General features: G+C 43.5%; 2 protein-coding genes across 2 annotated transcripts in view; both read left to right on the forward strand.

The window, feature by feature from the left end:
* nadsyn1 (NAD synthetase 1) overlaps positions 1 to 1,102 on the forward strand; it is a 30,361-nt gene extending 29,259 nt beyond the window's left edge. The window contains exons 20-21 of the mRNA XM_041988927.1: positions 552 to 728; positions 814 to 1,102. Of these exons, the coding sequence (XP_041844861.1) occupies positions 552 to 728; positions 814 to 849 (213 nt within the window). The 3' untranslated portion in view covers positions 850 to 1,102. The remainder of the gene's footprint in view (positions 1 to 551; positions 729 to 813) is intronic.
* A 2,419-nt stretch (positions 1,103 to 3,521) lies between these two features.
* The window catches only part of tpcn2 (two pore segment channel 2), a 37,025-nt gene continuing 18,042 nt past the window's right edge, over positions 3,522 to 22,504 (forward strand). The window contains exons 1-10 of the mRNA XM_041988803.1: positions 3,522 to 3,840; positions 6,164 to 6,219; positions 8,179 to 8,255; positions 10,547 to 10,724; positions 10,807 to 10,923; positions 11,022 to 11,128; positions 12,048 to 12,120; positions 18,689 to 18,788; positions 18,858 to 18,923; positions 19,009 to 19,073. Of these exons, the coding sequence (XP_041844737.1) occupies positions 3,699 to 3,840; positions 6,164 to 6,219; positions 8,179 to 8,255; positions 10,547 to 10,724; positions 10,807 to 10,923; positions 11,022 to 11,128; positions 12,048 to 12,120; positions 18,689 to 18,788; positions 18,858 to 18,923; positions 19,009 to 19,073 (981 nt within the window). The 5' untranslated portion in view covers positions 3,522 to 3,698. The remainder of the gene's footprint in view (positions 3,841 to 6,163; positions 6,220 to 8,178; positions 8,256 to 10,546; positions 10,725 to 10,806; positions 10,924 to 11,021; positions 11,129 to 12,047; positions 12,121 to 18,688; positions 18,789 to 18,857; positions 18,924 to 19,008; positions 19,074 to 22,504) is intronic.

The following is a 22,504-nucleotide window of genomic DNA, read 5'->3' on the forward strand; positions in this document are numbered from 1 at the left end:
GATTAACACCTAGAATTACCACCTAGGATTAACACCTAGAATTACCACCTAGGATTAACACCTAGATTTACCACCTAGGATTACCATCTAGAATTAACACCTAGAATTACCACCTAGGATTACCACCTAGAATTAACACCTAGAATTACCACCTAGGATTAACACCTAGAATTAACACCTAGGATTAACACCTAGAATTACCACCTAGGATTAACACCTAGATTTACCACCTAGGATTACCACCTAGAATTACCACCTAGGATTACCACCTAGAATTACCACCTAGAATTACCACCTAGGATTACCACCTAGAATTACCACCTAGGATTACCACCTAGGATTAACACCTAGAATTACCACCTAGGATTACCACCTAGAATTACCACCTAGGATTAACACCTAGATTTACCACCTAGGATTACCACCTAGAATTACCACCTAGGATTACCACCTAGAATTACCACCTAGGATTACCATCTAGGATTACATTCTGGATAGTTTCAGCCTCCCGCAGCAGCGCGGCTTTTAATCACATTGCTGTCTTTCTTCAGGTGGTCCAGAAAGTCAAACACTTCTTCAGGATGTACTCAGTGAACCGCCACAAGATGACCACAGTGACTCCGTCCTACCACGCCGAGAGCTACAGCCCTGATGACAACCGCTTCGACCTCCGACCTTTCCTCTATAACACACGCTGGACCTGGCAGTTCAGGTGCATCGACAACCAGGTGAGCTTCGTGAAACAAGTGCTGATCAGGATGTTTGTAATCATACAGTGAAGCTGGGACTTCTCCTCTTCCTTCCTTCCCACAGATGTCCCAGATGGAAACAAAGACCCCGCAGCAATAAGAACCACTTCTGGCATACAGTTCAGTAAATGAACAGGATCACATTAAGTCTGTATTCATGTGAGCCAGAATCTGGAGTCGCGTTTGACTCTGATCCTCCCGCTGGGTTCAGCAGCACAACGAGCACATCCCACATTAACGCTATGATGATGAGAAACTGCGATCAGCGTCGATGATGTGCAGCATGCCGGTTAAAAAGGGATGTTTGTCATTCTAACATCGTTCACCAACAATAAAGATTTTTATTAACTCCAGTCTGTTTACTGGACTTTATTTCCTGTAATTTTTATAGAAGAACTGCTCACGTCACCAGCCTTTATATCACATTTACAGCAGCCTGGAACATAATTCATCCTGGTTATAAAGACAGTGTTATTCTTATCTGGGTTACATGTTCAGCTCTGCTTGGCTAAAGAGACGTAAACAACTGAGGGGAGTCAACAATCAGTGGACCTTTAATTAGCATCGTTGTACTTTCTGAATCAGAAAGGCTTTCATTAAAGTGAAGAACCTTATCGCAGTAAAAACACTGAATTTAAGCAGGTTGAAAGTAATTTCCTAATTTTTACTATTTATTGGACAGCCCTGGCAACCCAGTTCAGGTGTACCTGCCTGGGTGTACCTGTCCGGGGTGTACCTCTTCGGGTGTACCTGCCTCTGCCCTGGTAATTGCTGGGATTGACTCCAGCTTCTCTGCAACCCCGACATTAAAATAAGTGGTATAGAAAATGCACTTACTGACCATAGTGCCATTATTTACAATGCAGGTGAAAGGGAAGATACATAATTTGGTAAGTCCTTGCCTGACTATTTATACTGTATGTATACAGTGTGTGCAGAATTATTAGGCAAGTTGTATTTTTGAGGATTAATTTTATTATAGAACAACAACTATGTTCGCAATGAACACAAAAGACTCATAATTATCAAAGCTGAATATTTTTGGAAGTTGGAGTGGGGCTTTTTTAGTTTTAGTATCTTAGGAGGATATCTGTGTGTGCAGGTGACTATTACTGTACATAATTATTAGGCAACTTAACAAAAACCAAATATATACCCATTTCACTTATTTATTTTCACCAGGGAAACCAATATAACAACTCCAAATATACAAATATACATTTCTGGCATTCAAAAACAAAACAAAAACAAATCAGTGACCAATATAACCACCTTTCTTTGTGAGGACACTCAAAAGCCTGCCATCCATAGATTCTGTCAGTGTCTTGATCTGTTCACGATCAACATTGCGTGCAGCAGCAACCACAGCCTCCCAGACCCTGTTCAGAGAGGTGTACTGTTTTCCCTCCCTGTAGATCTCACATTTGATGAGGGACCACAGGTTCTCTATGGGGTTAAGATCAGGTGAACAAGGAGGCCATGTCATTATGTTTTCTTCTTTTAGACCTTTTCTGGCCAGCCACGCAGTGGAGTACTTGGATGTGTGTGATGGAGCATTGTCCTGCATGAAAATCATGTTTTTCTTGAACGATGCTGACTTCTTCCTGTACCACTGCTTGAAGAAGGTGTCTTCCAGAAATTGGCAGTAGGACTGGGAGTTGAGCTTGACTCCATCCTCAACCCAAAAAGGTCCCACAAGCTCATCTTTGATGATACCAGCCCATACCAGTATCCCACCTCCACCTTGCTGGCGTCTGAGTCGGAGTGGAGCTTTCTGCCCTGTACTGATCCAGCCACGGGCCCATCCATCTGGCCCATCAAGACTCACTCTCATTTCATCAGTCCATAAAACCTTAGAAAAATCAGTCTTATGATATTTCTTGGCCCAGTCTTGACGTTTTATCTTGTGTGTCTTGTTCAGTGGTGGTCGTTTTTCAGCCTTCCTTACCTTGGCCATGTCCCTGAGTATTGCACACCTTGTGCTTCTTGGCACTCCAGTGATGTTGCAGCTCTGAAATATGGCAAAACTGGTGGCCAATGGCATCTTGGCAGCTTCACGCTTGATTTTCCTCAGTTCATGGGCAGTTATTTTGCGCCTTGTTTTTTCAACACGCTTCTTGCGACCCTGTTGACTATTTTGAATGAAACTCTTGATTGTTCGATGATCACGCCTCTAAAGCTTGGCAATTTTAAGAGTGCTGCATCCCTCTGCAAGACATCTCACTATTTTTTACTTTTCAGAGTCCGTCAAATCTCTCTTCTGACCCATTTTGCCAAAGGAATGGAAGTTGCCTAATAATTATGCACACCTGACATAGGGTGTTGATGTCATTAGACCACACCCCTTCTCATTACAGAGATGCACATCACCTGATATGCTTAATTGGTAGTAGGCTTTCAAGCCTGTACCGGTTGGAGTAGAACAACATGCATAAAGAGGATGATGTGGTCAAAATACTCATTTGCCTAATAATTCTGCACACACTATATATATATATATATATATATATATATATATATATATATATATATATATATATATGAGAGAGAGAGTGTGTGTGTCATTATTTGACCTATTTTCAGATGTTCAGCACTTTGTTCAGCTGTTAAATAAACTGATGATTTTCCCTGTCAGAAGTGAACTTTTCCCTGCAGGACAGAAAACTGGTCTCGTGACTCACGGTGCCCCCTCTCTCTTCGGGCTGCACCGGCCCGCAGGACGTGGTCTCCGCGTGCTGTAGGTGGAGTTTGCCTCTAAAGAAAATGTAAAGTGATACTTGAGGAAGGGAGGAGCGACTTCCTAAAACCATGTTCCCCTGTGCTCGGGCTTGTTGCGCTGCTTGTTTTCAGGTCTGACCCCGTTCAGACTGAACCTAAACCGGATCCGCCTCGTCCGCCTTCCGGACCCGTTGCTTTCACTTTCTCCGCAACAATTTCTGGGTGTTCTGGATGGAAACGGACTGTCTGCTGGCCGGGAGCGAGAACGAGGAACCCGGAGATTATGGTTCCCGGTCGGGCACGACGTTGCACGGCGGCAGCAGGCGCGCGCCCTACTCTGACGGAGACTCCTTCAGTTTTCACAGAAACTCAGGTGAGAAAGATTCTGATGACAGCGCAGTGCCAGGACAGGTGCCTGAAGTCACATGACCATGATCACACTGAACAGGAGAGCCGCGAGGGTCCGGGGCCCCGGCTGGTCCAGGCGGCTCCGGGCTGGGGTTGTATGGATCGTTGGGGTCGCGGTGGAGCTCACTGCAGCCCCGCTGCTGATCCTGAGGACATATTTAGATAATAATCTGCCTTCCTCCAGCAGCCAGTGGGATCGCTCCGGCTGTCAGCTGCTCAGGCGGATTGATTCATTGTGAAATCATAAAACAAGCTAAAGGGAGTTCAGCCAACCTGAGAAAACAAGTTAAGCAACTTTAAGATATGAAGTCAGATCCGTTGTTTACTCACATGGACCATCAGGTGTTCCTGGGTAAAGTCTTCTGTTAAAGGAGTCAGAGTGTTTTTCTGAACCTGAAGCTGCTGATCTTTGTTCTGGTTAGAAATGTTCACATTATCTGGAACAAAGACATCCACAGTCTGTTTGAAACATTTCCTACCATGTTTGTCTTTGTTCAAATATCCAAATATTTAGGTACATTTTCCAAAAACAAAGTCTTATATTTCTTCTAAAACTTATTTTAATGAACAGTTTTCATTTATCCATCATTACATCTGAAGCCAAAATGAAGTTAGAAGAGGTCACAAGTTCAGCTTTAACCCCACCAGCTTTACATCCAGTTATAATCCAGTTAATACACATCTGTCATATGATCCACATTAGTCATAAAATAATCATAAAATAATGACTTAAGGAAACCACGGACTCCATCAGAACCAGAACCATCTTCCTGGACCAGTTGGGGTTGGAGAGGACAGGGAAGAAGCAGAACTCGAATCCAGGGATTCCTGCTGATGTCAGAAGTTTCTACATGAAGAGTAAAGAGAGCAGAGAGGAGCCCAGTGCATCATGGGACGTCCCCCAGCAGAGAGGAGCCCAGTGCATCATGGGACGTCCCCCAGCAGAGAGGAGCCCAGTGCATAATGGGACGTCCCCAGCAGAGAGGAGCCCAGTGCATCATGGGACGTACCCCAGCAGAGAGGAGCCCAGTGCATCATGGGACGTACCCCAGCAGAGAGGAGCCCAGTGCATCATGGGACGTCCCCCAGCAGAGAGGAGCCCAGTGCATCATGGGATGTCCCCAGCAGAGAGGAGCCCAGTGCATCATGGGACGTCCCCCAGCAGAGAGGAGCCCAGTGCATCATGGGACGTCCCCCAGCAGTCTCGGCCTATAGCAGCAGGACTAAAGTATGGATCAGGGTCACCGAGCCAGACCTGCTATAAGATTTATCAGGAAGGAAAGTTTGAAGATGGTCTGAAGGTAGAGAGGGGAACTGGTTCCCGGTCTGGTTCCAGTTCCACAGAGGGGTCTGATAACTGCAGGTTCCGAGTGGCTGTAAGTGCTCTTGGGCTCCTCTCTGGGTAAGCTAAGGGAACTAATAGTTAAAGCTGCACTGTCTCCTGTCTCCTGTGACTTGAGACTTTTCTATTTAAAACAAACTGCATGTCTGATCTTTGAAGTGTGGAAAGAAATTCATAAAACTGTGATTGTGTCGAAACTCTAAAAGATATTAAAATGTCCTTTTAGACACTAAAGGTTTAAGCTCTTGTGATCCATTTAAACTTTACATGAAGTTCTCGGTTTATTGGGCTTCGTTTTTAGTCATTCTGGTGGAAACTCAGAAGTTTTACAGTTTTTTTTTTTTGTTTTTTTTTTTGTCAAGACGGTGTGATGAATCACTACCAAAAGTCATCACACACTTCTGAGTCACTCATTTTGATATTTTCATGCATTTTTTATTGGGGTTTTCTCAAAACTGAAGGCGAGTTATGTGATGGAAGTCCTGACAGAGAAAACGATGCTGAGCAGCAGTAATACGCTTCAGTGATAATTATTACTGCCTCGGAGTGTCAAGCTCATACGTGTTTGTTGTTTGTTTCAACACCACTCCGGCTCTGTCAGTGGCCCCCACCACCATGACACATCCTGCTGTGATGCATCCAGTCAGCATTCTACATGAGTCAACATGTAACTGTTAGATGAAAAAACTGCAGTCATTGAAAGCATCTCAGTCAGCTGACTGCTCAGTACAGCTTTAAACCGCCATGTTTCCAACCATCTGTTTTCTCCAAACTTTACAGATGTTAAGAGAAAAGGCAAATGTGACTCAAACCAAGGTCAGTTAACCAAATAGCTGTTCACTGAGCAGATCCAGATCCAGATCCAGATCCAGGGTGATCCAGAGAACCGTGGTGAATGTCTTCAGAGTTCAGAATTCAGATGTTTCTCTTCTCTCATTGTTCACAGATGATGAGGACCTCTACATCCAACAGGCTGTAGTTTTCATCGAAGATGCCATCCATGTGAGTTTTTTTCAGTTTCTTTTCTTTTGGATGGTAGAAAATGTAAAAACTGTTATAAAAAAGAATTTACTCCTGAAACGAAATCGTTTCTGATGCACGGTGGCGCCACAAAGCAGCTGAGCTGGAGTTGGTTTAGTGAGGATAGCAGGTAAATAGTAGCAGGAATAACTGGAAATGAGGAAAAAGTGGAAACATGGAAATAGTTTCTGTTGTGTGTTTGTTTCAATAACAATATTTTTTCTCCTGAAAGCCAAGACTTGAGAGAACGATGAGATGAGAAAAGGTTTGGTCACTGTTGATCTGTGTGTTATTTCTACAAAGTTCTGTTAGTAATAAATTCTGCTTTCTTCTTCTGGTCGACCTTTATGCTGCTACATCTATTCATACATTCATTTTACATCATTTTACCTCCCAGTCTGACAGCTGAGAAACATCACATCTGATGCTGACCAGGTTAAATTAACTGTATTATTTGTAAGGCTTAACCTCCTGACAAGCAGAAATGACCATCAGCTAAATTCAGACTAAACTGAAACTTTGATTATTAAACCATACAGAACATCTCTGAGATGTGGGGGATTTAGGATTCTCACATTCCAGCCTCAGACATTTAGCTTAAATTTCTTATGAAAATGCAAAAGAAACAGCTTTTGTTTCATGTAAGGAGCTGCAAGGTGGAGACGGTGTGATATCAGAGTATTTTAATCTAACATCAGCCAGTTTGAAGGCTAACAACAACAACAACAACAACAACGTTGGAGCTGGTTAGAGTTGTAAAAAGACTATTTGAGTCATGAAAAGTTTGGTTTGAGCTGCTTTAGTGAAAACTTCCACCAGCTGTGACCTAAAACCCTGAAACAGACATTTTCCAAAGATTTTCTAACCTGCCACACATAAACAGCAACACTCAGACTGAAGGCCTGATAAACAAGCAAACCAACCGTTATAATGTCGTGTTTACGCCTCATTCTCTCAGCTGTTCTGCCTCTGAACAATCAAACTGGTGTTCTGGTTATTAGTTGGTCATCAAATGTACACAGTTAGTATTAAGAGCTGCAGGTCCAACCATACTAACACCCACAAGCTGAATGTGTGAGAAAAAACTGACATGTGAGAAGAAAACTCTTCCAAGTTACAGACATCAGTGAGATAATCTGGTGTAAACATAGTTCATTAGAAAACTGTGCAAAAGGCCTTTTAATGCAAATCCAGGTCTGACCTCATCCGTCTGAGACACCTGTCCATCCGTCAGCGGCTCCAGCTCAGCGGTGGGCGGAGCAGCCAGGATGCTGCAGAGGAAACCAAAACCAGTCACACCAACTCCAGTAAACAGCAGATACACTGGAACTAAACTCTGCTTTGACCCTGGTGTCTGTGTTTTAATGTTCCACACAGCCGGCTGAGCTTACCCTCTCAGAGCCGGGAGCTGAAACTGCTCCGCACAGTGAAGCAGGAAGCTCTTCAGGTCCGTCTTGCTGGAAACACTGGATTATTCAGACGGTCACGTGATTTAAAGGTGCTTTGTCTCAGTCGTAGCAGGTCTTACAGTGAGGTCGATAGAACCACAGATAAACAGACTTTCTATGAAAATGTTTCCCATAATCTTTGTGAATTGAAACACAGCAGAAGTCAGACTGACTCTAACATCTGGTTCACCAGCGACTGGAAATCCTCCCAGTCTGATGGGAGCATGTCCAGAGGTAGAAATGAGTTTTAGATTTTCTCTGCTGGCTCGCCTTCATGCAGGAACTAGTCTTTTATCTGCAGCGTTTCCTGATCTGAAACCTGCATCCTGAGAAGAAAAGAAGGCCAGAGGCTTCGGTCTGCTCCAAGCTTTTCTGATTGCTGTCTGGAAACTGTATTCTCCTTGTCCTTCATGTGTTTTTTTTCCCTTTATATCTAAAGTTTTTATTTTTCTAAATATTTGAAGCTGTATTAATGCAGTCTACTTGCCTACAGTACCGGTCCATTTACCACCGGGTGGACACCAGCTCACTCCGTCTGTATCGATGGTACTATTCCAGGATATGCCAGTGGTAAGTTCCCAACAGGCCCCAGGCTTTATAAATAACCACCCACGTATCAGGATGCTGCTGTTTGTGCTTTCACACGCGTTCACCATCTGACACCATCAAAAGAAGTCAGAAATGTGTGTTTATGGTCAGAAAGTTACACAGTGCTACTTTAAACAAGGGCAAGGTCTCTCTGTAGTCACTGTGATGTGTTAATAGCTTTCCAGACCAAAATGTCTCTGAATACAGCTGGATAGATCTGCAACATGAAATTTAACACAAGTTTTTTAATACTGATAAATAGAGGACTCGGAGAGCCTTTCATGTCAGCTGCAGCCATTCTGTTAAAAACCGCGTCCCATCTTCACTTCTGTGTTCGAACATACATCTTTGCCTGGGGCAAAGCTCGACCAGAGACATAAAGACGTCGCTGGCTGGCCGTGGTTACAAGCGTTTGAATGAGAGCAAACCCTTTCTACCACACCATAAATCAGTGTTGCTCTCACGTTGAGGTGCAGACATCCGTTGTAGGTGCTGCAGGATAAACAAAATTCTGCATGTTCCCAGAAAACAAACAAACCTTAGAGCACATTCGACCGATCATCAGGAAATCAGCATGACGCCATCAGCGTCAGTGTGTTTGCATGTGTAACTGATACAAATACTGATGTTTGGTACAGTTTGTTAATGATGATTCATGCACAAACACAAACTACCATCACTCTATGGCACTTTGTCTGGAGCTGGAACAGGGACAGAAGTTTTGTAGCGTGTCTGTTTGTTTCAAATATGTTTATTAAGAAACATCATTTAAAGGCTAAATAAGTCGCATTGACACCGAGTGTTTCAAATCAGAACTGCAGTCGAAAGAGAAAAACCACCTTCCACCTTGCAAAAGATTTTCCAATACTGATCCTCGTTTATTCCGTTTTTGGTTGTTTGCTTTTTTAGCAGGATGCCGAGGCTTTTTAGGTTTTTCTGAAACTATTTCTGGTCCGCTTCTTTTACTAGCTTCCATACCTGCACGCTGCTGCTCTTTTACCGACATAAAATACCATGCTGCCTTGTTGTTAGGCAACCGTGGGGAGTCGCATATGATTGGTTAAGGAACCATGAAGTTGGAAAGAGCAACACTGTGCACCCAAGTTATTCCAGCACGGAACTTTTATTTTGAAGGAGAAAGTCAGGTCTGAGTCTATCAACACTCCAAGGTTACCAACTTGGTTGGTGATTTTAAGAGCCCGAGTCTCCAGGTGTTTACCAATGCTGACCCTCTTCTCTTTGCTACCAAACAGAATAATCTCAGTTTTGTCTTCATTTAATTGTAGAAAATTCTCCCTCATCCAGGCGTTTATTTGCTCCAGACACTGACACAATAAGTCTATTGGACTGCAGTCATCTGGTGACAGAGACACATAAAGTTGTGTATCATCTGCATAACTTTGATAATTAATGCTATAGTTCTGTAATATTTGACCCAAAGGAAGCATATACAAGTTGAACAGAAGAGGTCCAAGGACTGACCCCTGGGGGACTCAACAAGTCATGGCCACGCACTCGGATTCATGCCGATCATAACAAAATAACTCTGGCCTTCTAAATAGGACCTGAACCAGTTAAGGTTCATAAACTCACCTTTGTCACACAGAGGGGAAACTTTCCGGAACATTCTAGGCAACTTGGCCTTGGAGGAGTGTAATCTGGATTTTACATGGGATTTGGCTGTGTTGGGTATTAATGGAGCATTTCCTGGATGTGCTCTAAACTTTCCTCCCACACCTTCAGGGGTATCAGGGTGCCAAGCTCTTCCCATTCCTCCTTAATATTATCCCATTTTGGGAGTCAGATGTTTTGTAGGGTCTCATATTGTGTCTGTCTGTTGTGTTACAACAAGTATGTACGACTCAAATCTATGAGTGGGTTAATTCTACAAGTCAGAAAATGTCTTAAAATACAAACAAAGTTCACTTGTATTTTCTGACTTGTAGAATTAATCTGTACTTGTTAGATTTCTACCTGTATTTATTAAAGTTCCTAATATGGAGGTACAAGTCACAGAGATTCTGTCCCTGACCTAGTTCTGTCGTTGTGCCCTTGTCTTCATGTTTTGGGACACACTGTTCTTCAGTTTGATTGGTAGGTTCACACTTTGAATCATCAACAAGACTAGAAAACTTACATCAGTGCAGTCCAACATTTCTAGATCCCAGTTTATACCGAACCACCTGGAAAACTTTATTAAAATGAACTGGAATGAAAACAAATGTGCAGATTTGAAGGTGTTACACTGACACACCTCCATCCATCTGCCCCAGGATCCTGGGCGTCACCATTGCAGTAGTTTTGTTGCTAGCGTTTGTGGAGCGGCCGTCCTCCCTGAGCGCCACCTCGGACCCCCGCCATCGATCTGGTTCCTGGACTCCTCCATGTGGCCTCACTGAGAGCTTAGAAATGATCTGCCTCATCATCTTCATTCTGGATCTCGCTGTCAAGGTGAACACGGAGTATGGAGCACATTTCTTTATTACCTGCTGGTTTTTAAATTCCTGCTTCTGTTTGCCTGGTTTGTCCTCAGAGCTATTTGATTGGCTGGGAGGAATTCAGGAAAAGCAAATGGCTGATCAGCTACACTGTGATCATCTCAGTTTCCATCATTGACTGGGTGTTGTCGATCAGCATGGCGTGTGATGAGGTGAGGCTACCATGAGACAGACCCAGTATGATTAGATGAACTCAGCCACTTGGAAGACTATGTCCTCTGAGAAAGGCTTCTTTTTTTTTTTTTTACAGAAATTGAGAGTGCGGCGGCTTCTCCGGCCGTTCTTCCTGCTGCAGAACTCCTCTTTGATGAAGAAGACTCTGAAGTGCATCAAGAGGACTCTCCCTGAGATCGCCAGGTAGGCGAATCTCTCACCATCAGCCCAGATCTAGAAATATGTGCAACACTTTCACAGTAATCTACGATGGCGTGGAAGGAGGCAGCTGAAGGGGAAACAACTCATAGTTGGATAATTATCTTCAGTTTCAGTTTCACCCCTTATTAAATAAAAAACTCACCAGTAGCTTCAGAGCACATTCAGCTCCATTTTGTTGCTGCTTCCTGAAAGTGTGACTACACACAGGTGCTGCTTTCAGAGAAGCTTGCAGGCGGTGTTAGTGTCAGGTATCATGTCCACATTACAAAGGTAGTAGTGATTTATGGAACAGCACCGTTTAGGATTCACTGAATAATCAATTTGCACTCAACACAAATAAAATGTTATAAATCATAGTTCTACATGTGGGTCAGGGTAAAACAAAAATGAAGCCACCCACAACAAATGCTTTTACATTTTAAAAGTAGGAAGCAAAGTAAACTTTGCTTTTTTTTCTGACGGTCAAATCACATACGATAAATGACTGTGTTGAGATGTATTTCTGTTAATTACAGAATTGTCCTCATCAAGAAAAATATGCCTTCTGGGCCACAAACCCTCAAAATTTTCCTCAGCAGTCGGGATGTAAAACATTTTCCACCCACAACAGCGACTACAGACCAGTCAGATCAGCAGTTTTTGTCAGGTGCAGATGTAGCAGCCATTGGCCTGATGGAGTTCAGCTGACGTCTCTCTGCATCCACAGTTTCAGGAAATATCAGTAATAACCTAGAAATCACTTCAGGCATCAGGTTCTTATTTACAGTTCTGTTGGAGCTGTTTCCAGTTTATGCTTGAATACACAGAAACCAGTCATTCCCAGCACCACAGGGTCTCACATTAACCTGCACGACACCAGTTTCCACCTTCAGCACCTGCATGTGTCTTCCTGTCTCTGCAGCGTTATCCTGCTGCTGGCGCTCCACCTCTGCCTCTTCACTATGATCGGCATGCTGCTGTTCGCAAAGACTGATGTGAGTTCATATGTGTGTTTGTGTGTGGACACGCCCCAGCTATGACGCATTAACAGTGGCTCTAGAAAAGTCTGTCAACTTAGTTTTTCTGTTTTAAATTCGAATAGAATGAGACAGATTTTTTTTAAAACGTAAGTTCTGTAGTACAGACATTTCTTGGTAAGCTGCTTGTTCCAAGCATGTTGGAGAGCTTGAGATAGTATGCACAGTATATACCAGGGCATGGCTCTAGATGATTCAGAAGCACCGCTGCCACTCCCTGTGGTTGAAGCGCCGTTTCAGGAGTTGACTGCAGTATTTTCCCAATATCGTAGATAATCTTGGAACCTTGTTAAACATAATCAAGGCCTGAATTGCACAATATTAAAACTATTCAGTTCAATTCTGCTTTATTTGTATAATTCACAACAAAGTCAAGATACAATCCAATAAAAATAAATCCATTATATGAGCCACATTAATTCAAAACTAAACCACTTTACAAAAAACTAAAAGCACTCGGAGATGCAGACCTCCGCCAAGCCATTGTAATTTATTTATTTGCCAATGATTGTGGGCATTATTTTTCAGTAAGAAGCTATCTCCCCATAGTGAAGAATTCTTTAAAAAGTTCCTGGATCCAGGCAGTGGTCTGGATCAACACCAACATCTAATCACTTTTTCCTGAAAATGTAATTAAAATCCATCCATAACTTTTTAAGTTGTGTTGTTGACAGACAGACCAGCGCTGCTGAATAGATGACTTCCACCTTGGTGGAGGTAATAATTACCTAGTTAAGGAAACCAACAGTTTTTTTATTTTCCATCTATCCATCCCTTCTCTGTTTATCCGGATCGGGTCGCAGGGCAGCTGCCTAAGCAGGGAAGCCCAGGCTTCCCTCTTCCCAACCTCTTCTTCCAGCTCGCCCAGGAGATCCTAAAGTGTTCCTCTGCCAGCTGAGAGACATAGTCCCTCCAGGGTCTCCTGGGTTTTCCCCGGGACCTCCTCCCGGTGGGATGTGCCTAGAACACCTCACCAGGGAGGCGTCCAGGAGGCATCCTAACCAGATGACCGAGCCACCTCATCTGGCTCCTCTCGATGTGGAGGAGCAGCAGCTCTACTCTGACCCCTTCCCGGATCACCGAGCTTCTCACCCTATCTCTAAGAGAGAGCCCGGCCACCCTGCAGAGGAAACTGTTTTCAGACGCTTGTGTTCATGATCTTGTTCTTTCGGTCATTACCCACAGCTCAGGACCATAGGTGAGGGTAGGAACGTAGATTGACCAGTAAATCCAGAGCTTCTTCTTTCATCTTCCTTTTTCACCAGAACAGACCGATGCAGAGTCCGCATCACTGCAGACGCTGCACCGTCCATCTCCCGCTCCATCCTTCCCTCACTCTTGAACAAGTGACGGTTCGATTGAGCTTTCCGCAACTGAAAAGCCAGTAGCCTACTTGCTTTATTCCCCATTTCATACTATTTTCTTTTCACAAATCTAAGCATTCCCTCTGCTTTATAAGTGAGTAATTCATCCAATTTTTGTTTCTCCTGTTTTAGTAATTCAAAAGTATTCCTTCTTCTTGATATTTTGTGTTCTTTTTCTAACCTCATAATTTTAGTTTCCAACTCAAGTCTTCTCTTTGTTTTTTAATTCTCAATGTAATTTAAATGATATGTCCCCTCATAACAGCTTTGGCCCCATCCCACAAGATAGGTGGGGTAACATCCCCTATATTCTTTTAACCTGCCACGTAGTTCCTGTTGGATAAGAGGGTCATTCAGTATTGAGACGTTAAGTCTCCAGTAACTGATTTTTTTCTTTCTTAACCTGAATTTATTTTCATCTCAATGGAGCCATGATCTGACAAAGTTATGGGTTCTATCGTGCATTCTGTAACTCTATGTACATCAGCCTTTGAAACAAGAAACATATCTTTTCTGGAATAAGTGATGAGCTTGGGACCTTTAGTCTCTGTCTCTGGGATGCTGATGCTGATACGTCAGTCAGGCCCAGTGCCTCCATCATTCCTAATACAGTAGTTGATTTTTTTAGTTTGAGGTGCCTTCTCAGCAGGTAATCGGTCCATGTTTGAATTTAATACACAATTATAGTCCCCCGCAACCAGTGATGCCACAGATTACTTGAAAAAGTAATCTGACCACTGATTACTGATTACTTCTTTAAAAAGTAATCTAGTTACTTTACTGATTACTAAGGTTTAGAAGTAACTAAGTTACTAGTTACTTTGTTAGTTAAAACCCCCCAAACAAAAAAATGACAATTGATTTTTTTTCGCATATACTTTACTGAAAGTGCATTAGTTACGAATGGTGACTTTACAATGTTTTGCAACTTGTAACTTTTAATTGTTTTTCACCTTCTATGAACATAGTCAGTCTCTTATTAACTTTGTAAATCATTCAGTGCTTCTTCCCTACCATCATATACATTAATTCAAATGAATAACAATAAAATAAAGCAACATCTCTCGTTAAGCATAAGACAAATCTGCATTATGTTTTACGTTTACACATGAGAAAATAATGAAATAGTAACGGACTTATTAAAAAAAAAAAATCAATTCGGTTTGGAATAGGTTCTGATGAGGGAAGTGGAGAGGCGGACCTCCCATCATGCACCAGGGTAATAAGTTTCTATATCATATTTTTTTCTAAAGTCATGTGCAGTGAATGATTTGTGTTTGTCGATTTAAAAAAGGTCAAGTTTCAGCGAAGAAAGGTAGCTGCATGCTTACGAGTACATAAAATTTCTGTACCACCGTTAATGAGAAGGTGTGTTGAGTTAGATAAATACACTTTCGTCCACGGCGCTTGATTTCAAATCATATGTGAAAGGAGTGGGGAGTGCCGAAGTAACGCAGGACGAATATGAAGAGTAACGGTAATTTGATTACATTGTAGGACATCCTAACGCGTTAGATTATATTTTGTTAAAATATGTAGTCAGATTACTGGAATCTCTGCCCGCAACTATTCCTTCCCCTTTATCTGCTAATTTAGAAGCTATCTTCTTAAAAAAGTTTGGACAATCCTCATTTGGTGCATGCAAGTTCAAGAACGTAAATCTGTTTTTCCCAATTGTACCTGTCACCATGATATATCTGCCTTCCTTGTCTTTCAGTACTTTTTCACTGTTAAAAAAACACATTCTTCCCCATTTAACATTGCAAATGAACAGTGAAAAGCTTTAAGTTGATTATTTTCTTTCTTTTAATTGGGCTTCCCACACCTTTTATATTCTAGCTAACCACAGTCAAACCATCCATGTGACACTGCTTTTAAACCTTACTGTCAAAGTGCTCTTTAGTCAACTTATAAATCCCAAATGCACCGTCACCTGTTGTAAAAGTCCCATCAGTTGTCAAGGAAGTAACACAAAACATAACAGAAACTATGTACACTCTCCAATAAAGAACATCGAAAATCAGATACAGGAACCTGGCTTCCAAGTCCTCAACTGGCCTATTTCCAGAAGTGACCAGTCCCCGAGTGGAACTGGGTGGAGGATGGCGGAGTTGGGAGTCGGGGGGGTGTTGTTAGTAAAAAGTAAAAGGCCTGCTGTAAGATCTGTTCCTTCATTGTGTAGTCTGCAAATTTAATTACGATGAGGTGAGGGTGTCACTTTCTTTCGGTTTCAGCGTAAGTGCTCTGTGCACCTGGTCAATCCTGATGTCATCTTCGGTTAGCGGCAGATCAGTCAGCACAGTTAGCTTTGGCTTTTTAATAAAGGCCACCGTGTTTTTCCTCTGCTTCCTTCAGGAACCTGATACAGCTTTAAGTTCTGCCATCTCTCCCAGTTCTGAAGTTCCTCACATTGTTCCACTAGCTCTGCCTCATGCTGCAGTAAGAAGCCGATAGCTTTTCCGTGGGCCACAGTGGTCTCCACCGTGGTCTCCACCGTGGTCTCCACCGTGGTTACCACGCCCTCCTGTGTGTCAACGACCCTCTTCTCCAGATTTGTGTCTTGTGAATGATTCCTTGGTTTGACCTTTAAATTCCTTTACATTCATCCTCATCTGTTGGATGTAGCCCTGTATTTCTCAGTTTGACTCAATGATAGCTTGCAGCATCTCCTCCATGATATTAGCAGCAGGCCCGGAAACAGTTTGTGTGCTAGCTGGAACAGGCTTAGCAGACTTGTTAGCTCCAGTTGTTTCCGACGATTCCTCGTCCCCTTCTTTATTTCTAGACTTATAACTTGGTAGTACATGGGTAGCACTTGTCTTTGTGGTGTTGTTGGGCATATTTTTTGCTGAGTGTTGTTAAATATGTCGTTTGGCAAGTTGGTTAATCAGCAGAGCTCAAACTTTTGCATCTTACTCGAACATGGTGCCGCCAGAAGTCCCCCCTTTGAGGAGCTTTTTATCCACCTCGGTGACCTCAGCCCCGGAGATAGGAGAACCCACAGCAGGGTCCCCAGACTCTGCTGCCTCATCGGAAGACGTGTTAGTGGGAGGTCCTTGAAGCATTCCTTCTACCAATCTACAATCTTCCGAGTCGAGGTCATCAGCCCCCCATCCCCACTGTACACAGTGTTGATGTTGGTCCTTTCTGAGCCGCCGGATGGTGGACCAGGATCTCCTCAAAATTGTCCAGAAGTTGTTCTGTGTTGTTCTGCATCTGTTCGGTGCATAAGCACAAGCAAGAGTCAGAACCTGTCCCCAACCCCCTACCCTCTCGTCTACCGAGAATAAACCCCAACGTACAGGCACCAAGTTGGGGGGCAATGAGCATGCCCACACCTGCTCGGCGCCTCTCACTGGGAGCAACTCCAGAAGGGAAGAGGGTCCAGCCCTTCCAAGGACAAAGCCGTGCGTCGAGGTGAGTCCAACTATATGTTGCCGGAACTGCTCAACCTGGCACACCAGCTAAGACTTCCCTGCCATGTCCCTAGAGCTCCAGCTGAGGATCAGACCGCCAGGGACCTTCGGCCACCACCCAGCTCGCATTTTATTTCTATTTAATTTATAGTATTCTATTCTACAGTCATTAAGCAGACGCTTTTATCCAAAGCGACTTACATTTGAGAGAAAGAACAACACAAGCAAGAATTCAACCAGGATGGGACGTCATCATTAAGTGGTAGTCAGACTGCTGTGAGTCCAGGTGGACACAGGTGCTGTCATGTAGTGCTAGAGGCAGGGAACTTCTTTTTTTTTTTTTTTTTGGAAGTCATTTTGTTAAAATACGACATCACGATTTCATCAAACAATATCAACTTGGACATAAGTGCAGCAGCTTCTTCAGTACTTGGTTGAACCAAAGAGCTGGACAAATCTTTCTAACTCATTCTGAGTAGAAGAGTTAAGCTAAATGTGGAAATGCTCCTTAAACAACTGAGTCTTTAGCTTGCTTTTAAAAGTGGATAAGGACTCTGTGGATCGGACAGAGTTTGGTAGATGGTTCCACCACCGGGGAACAACAGAGGAGAAGAGTCTAGCTACTGATGTGGCGCCACCTTGTGGTGGGAGCACTAGGCGTCTTTCACTGGCAGAGCATAACTGTGGAGATGGAGTGTAGCTCTGGATTAAGGAGTGGAGGTAGACCGGAGCCGTTTGGGTTATTGTTTTGTAAGCCAGAAGCAGAGCTTTGAATCTGATGCGTGCTGCAACTGGAAGCCAGTGGAGAGCGATTAGCAGCGGAGTGACATGAGCTCTTTTGGGCTGGTTGAAGACCAGACGTGCTGCTGTGTTCTGGATCATCTGCAGAGGTTTAACTGAGCATGCAGGCAGGCCAGCCAGTAAGGAGTTGCAGTAGTCAATGCGTGAAATGACCAGAGCCTGGACCAGGAGCTGGGCCGTGTGTTCAGTCAGGTAGGGTCTGATCCTCCTGATGTTGTAGAGAGCAAATCGGCAAGACCGGGAAACCGAGGCAACATGGTCCTTAAAGGTCAGCTGGTTGTCTACTATGACACCAAGATTCCTGGTAGAAGATGTAGGCACAAGCGTGATGGAGTCAAGCTGCACGCTTATCTGTGGCGGTAAAGAAGGATTGGCTGGAAAGACAATAAGCTCAGTCTTGGACAGATTTAGCTGAAGGTGGCGATCCTTCATCCATGCAGAGATATCAGCAAGGCATGCTGATATTCACATTGAGACGTTGTGTCGTCAGGTGTGTTTGTGTGTTGGAGGAGTCCAGTTTAAATAGTATTATTAATCAGATTTTATTTTATTTCATTAAATTGCATTTCATTTTATTTTTTTGTGTTTGTATTTGATGTATCATATTTATTTTTGTTTTATTGACATTTTATTTTTATTTCAATGTATATTATTTTATTTTATTTTAATTATTTCATTTTATTATCAGTTCAATTTTATTTGATGTTAATTTTACTTAATCAAATTTCATTTTCAGTTCTATTTTTGTTTCATTGTTTTATGTAATTAAAATGCTAATTTATTTCCATTTATTTTATTGTTTTTCAATTTGATTCATTATAGTTTTGTTTAATTGAAATTCTATTTCATTTAATTTAATTCAATGTATATTATTTTATTATATTTATATTATTACAAATTTTATTTTATGTGATGAGGAGATGGTCTTTCTGTGTTTTTGTTCAGGATCCAAAGACGAATGGGGAGTGGGAGTTACATTTCAGAGACCTTCCTAACTCCCTGACCTCTCTGCTGGTTCTGCTGACCACAGCCAACAACCCGGATGGTAAAAAGCAGGCAGAACAAGCCATGCTCATGTTGCTGTGATGGAGCTGACGGACTGTTCTCTTTACAGTGATGATTCCTGCCTATTCCCTCCACAGAGGCTACTCCATCTTCTTCATCGCCTTTAGCGTCATCGGTGAGGAGGAAGTTTTACTTCAAGTCTTTTGACATGATTGCAGATTATAAATGTATGAAGCTGAATTAGTTTTGTTTGTGGGCAGGAACCTACTGTCTGATGAACTTACTGACTGCCATCATCTATAACCAGTTCAGGGGATATTTACTGGTAAGTCTTTTATACAGTGTGACATCATGATGCCAATATTCATCCATGTAGCTGCTGATCAATAATCACTGAAGCTGGATCACAACCCGAACCTGCATCAGTGTGGAGTTAAGTGCAAAATTGTCACGTTTCAGCAGACTGGACCCAGTGAAAGTCAGTAACCCAAGGATTGGAGTAAAGATAGTTTATTTGAACAATGTACTGGATTGGAAGGCGGTGTCAGGATCCTTTCAGGTAGCTCGTCTGTGAACGTAGGAGAAGAGGGGTGAGCAGGCAGAATAATCAGTGACAAAACTCAACTGACTGGGGCCACGTACCAGAAGGCATGAAGGAGTCCCACACAGCAGATATTTCTGGATGAGATGACAGGGGCGGCCAGAAGGATTTCCACCGCGACTCTGTTGAGCAGCTGAATTAAAGATGGTTAGAATGGGGCTAGTAGTGGGTTAATATGCTCCAGACTAATCCTTCCGATGGGAGTCCAGAGGGGTCCTTCCAGTAATAAAGGTTAAGTCCAAAATCCTAGTCCTAGAGACAATCCAAAAAGGTCAGAGTTCCAGAATAATCCAAACGACAAAACAGAGTTACCAGACTGGGGCAGGCAGAATCAGAAGATCCGGGTCAGAAGCAGGTCGGCGATCAATTCAGGCAGGCAGGCAGAAGAACAGGGCTGGAAACGTGCAGGGAATAAACCAAGACGATCTGGCAGAGAGAAGTTGTCACACACAGGTATATAAAGAGCATAGCACAGGTGGAGCGCATCAGCAATCAGAGCAGAGCTGGAGGGAGGATGCCTTCAGGGACGGCTGGGAAATCCTGACCCCAGCCAAACACTGTGACACAAAATGAAGACACATGAAGTAGCTTACTAAGGCAATGAGGTGGAATTATCAACCACTCAACCACATGTTCAGGATTGTGACTGCCGTCGGGTAAAAACCGTCCCTGAACCGGTTTGTCCTTGCAGTGATTGATCTGCACCGCCTGCCTGACGGTAACAGATCAAACATGTGGTGACCGGGGTGAGAGGAGTCCTGGATAATTTATCCAGCCTTCCAGAGGTAGCAGGAACGCTGCAGCTCTTCCAGTGTGAGGAGAGAGCAGCCCATCATCTGCTGGGCCAAGTTTATGACCCTTTGCAGTGACGTCCTCTGAGCCACCGTACAGCCGGTGTACGGGGGTATTTCTCTGTCTTTAATCAAGAGCATAATTGTTTGCTTTGAGAGCAAGATTTCTGGTTTTCTGGTCTCTTTCCCTCACACTCAGACACTTTCTCTGCTCTCAAAATTTCTGCTCTTGATATTTTTCCTCTCTCTTGGGTTGCTGTCTGTCAAACCTCCTCCAGCCAATAGAATACGAGACAAATCGAGACACTAGCCCTCACCTTCTTCAGGGTGCGCTTGTTTTACTTTACACAGTGACTCCTGTTGTAGAAAAATTACCAAGAGTCTGGAATGAGTGAAAGTATATAAAGTTTATTACAGGAGAATGAACAAATGACAAATTACTTGCAAGTAATGAGAGTGGTTGAGAGTGGGCTAGATATTATTGGCAGGCTGCCAGTTGCCAAACACTGCATTATGTATTTTCACAAAGTCATCTTATGGCCCAATGAGTTATAATATTACTGACAAATAAGTGTCTTTTTTAAAAGTAGAGTGGAAAAGCATGAAATGATTATAATAAGCAAAAAAACAAAACAAACAAAAAAACTGTTAACCAGTTTGGAGCCACTGTGTGAAGTAAAACAAGCGCACCCTGAAGAAGGTGAGGACTAGTTTCTTGTATTCTACTGGCTGGAGGAGGTTTGACAGACAGCTCTTTCAGCAACTCAAGAGAGAGGAAAAAATATCCAAGAGCAGAAGTTTTGAGAGCAGAGAAAGTGTCTGAGTGTGAGGGAAAGAGACCAAGTCTGAGTGCAGAGTTTTGAAAGGAAGAACAATATATTTGAAAGCAAGAGGGACTTTCTGAGTGTGAGAGCAGAGTTTAGAGAGAGAGAAAGATGATATTTGAGCGTGAAAACCAGAAATCTTGCTCTCAAAGCAAACAATTACGCTCTTGATTAAAGATAGAAAAATACCCCCATCCTGGTGTACCACACACACATGCAGCCGGTGTACCTCACACACATTCAGTACACCAAGCTGCTCTCCATAGTGCACCTGTAGAAGGACACAAGCAGCCTCTGGGTGGTGTTATTCTTCCTGAGCATCCTCAGGAAGTGTAGTCTCTGCTGGGCCTCCTTCAGTAGCTTGGAGGTGTTCCAGTCCAGGTCAGGTCCTGCCTGATATGAACTGCCAGAAAGTCCTCCACCCTCCACACAGTCCCCACTGATGAACAGGGGTGGAATCTCTGTTCTTTTCCTCCTAAAGTTTATGATAAGCTCCTTGGTCTTTGATGTGTTAATGAGCAGGTTGTTCTCTCTGCACCACCACCGTCAGCTGCTCCACCTCAGTCCTGTATGCAGACTCATCCCCCCAGAGATGAGCCCCACAACTGTGGTGTCGTTGGCAAACTTGAGGATGGTGTTACTGGTGTGCAGAGATGCAGTCAGATGTGTGGAGGCTATAGATCCCTGAGGGAGTCAGTACTGATGCTGGTGGCTGCAGATGGATGGTCTCCCACTCTAACCCTCTGACTGCAGTCTGACCAGAAGCTGTTGATCCACATGCAGGTGGAATATGGAAGTCCCAGGTCCACCAGTTCACCCACCAGTTTGTGAGGGAGCATGTTGAATGTGAAGCTGTAATCCACAAAGAGCATCCATGTGTAGTTCCCCTGCTGCTCCAGGTGGAGCGCTGTGGCTTCAGCATCATCCGTCCATCTGTTTGCCCTGTAGGTAAACTGGTGAGGGTGGAGACTTCTGGGGAGTAGTGAGGTGATGTGACCTTGTACCAGCTTCTCAAAGCACTTCATCACCACCAGAGGGAGAGCTACTGGCTGGCTGGAGATGTGTTGCTCCTTAGGCAGGGGGACGAAGGTGGAGGACTTCAGGCAGGGTGGGACGATGGACTGAGACAGGGACTGGTTGAAGATCTTAGTAAGAACTCCAGCCAGCTGGTCAGCACAGTCCCTCAGCACCCGTCCAGGGACAGCATCAGGTGTCATGTAAAGATGAAAATGTGGGTGTGTCAGGTCAACCATGTTGTGTTGGAAGACTCAGGACTAGTCACTATAATAAATTAAGGTTTTTCCAGAATCACTCTCATTCGACTCAAGTTTCAAAAGGAAACAGCTGCTGCTGAGTGGGAGGAAAACATCTGCAGTCAGTGTCACATGGTCACGTCAAACAACAGAAAATACTAACTTTTCATGTGTTTGCCCGACAACCTGTTGGACTGTGTGCTGAGATCAGACTGCCATCAGGGAACGGTGGAAAAGTAGGAAAATGTAGATACGTAAATAAAAGAACAGATTCAAACCGTCAGGAC

The sequence above is a fragment of the Melanotaenia boesemani genome, chromosome 1, assembly GCF_017639745.1.
Source record: "Melanotaenia boesemani isolate fMelBoe1 chromosome 1, fMelBoe1.pri, whole genome shotgun sequence".
NCBI lineage: Eukaryota > Metazoa > Chordata > Actinopteri > Atheriniformes > Melanotaeniidae > Melanotaenia > Melanotaenia boesemani.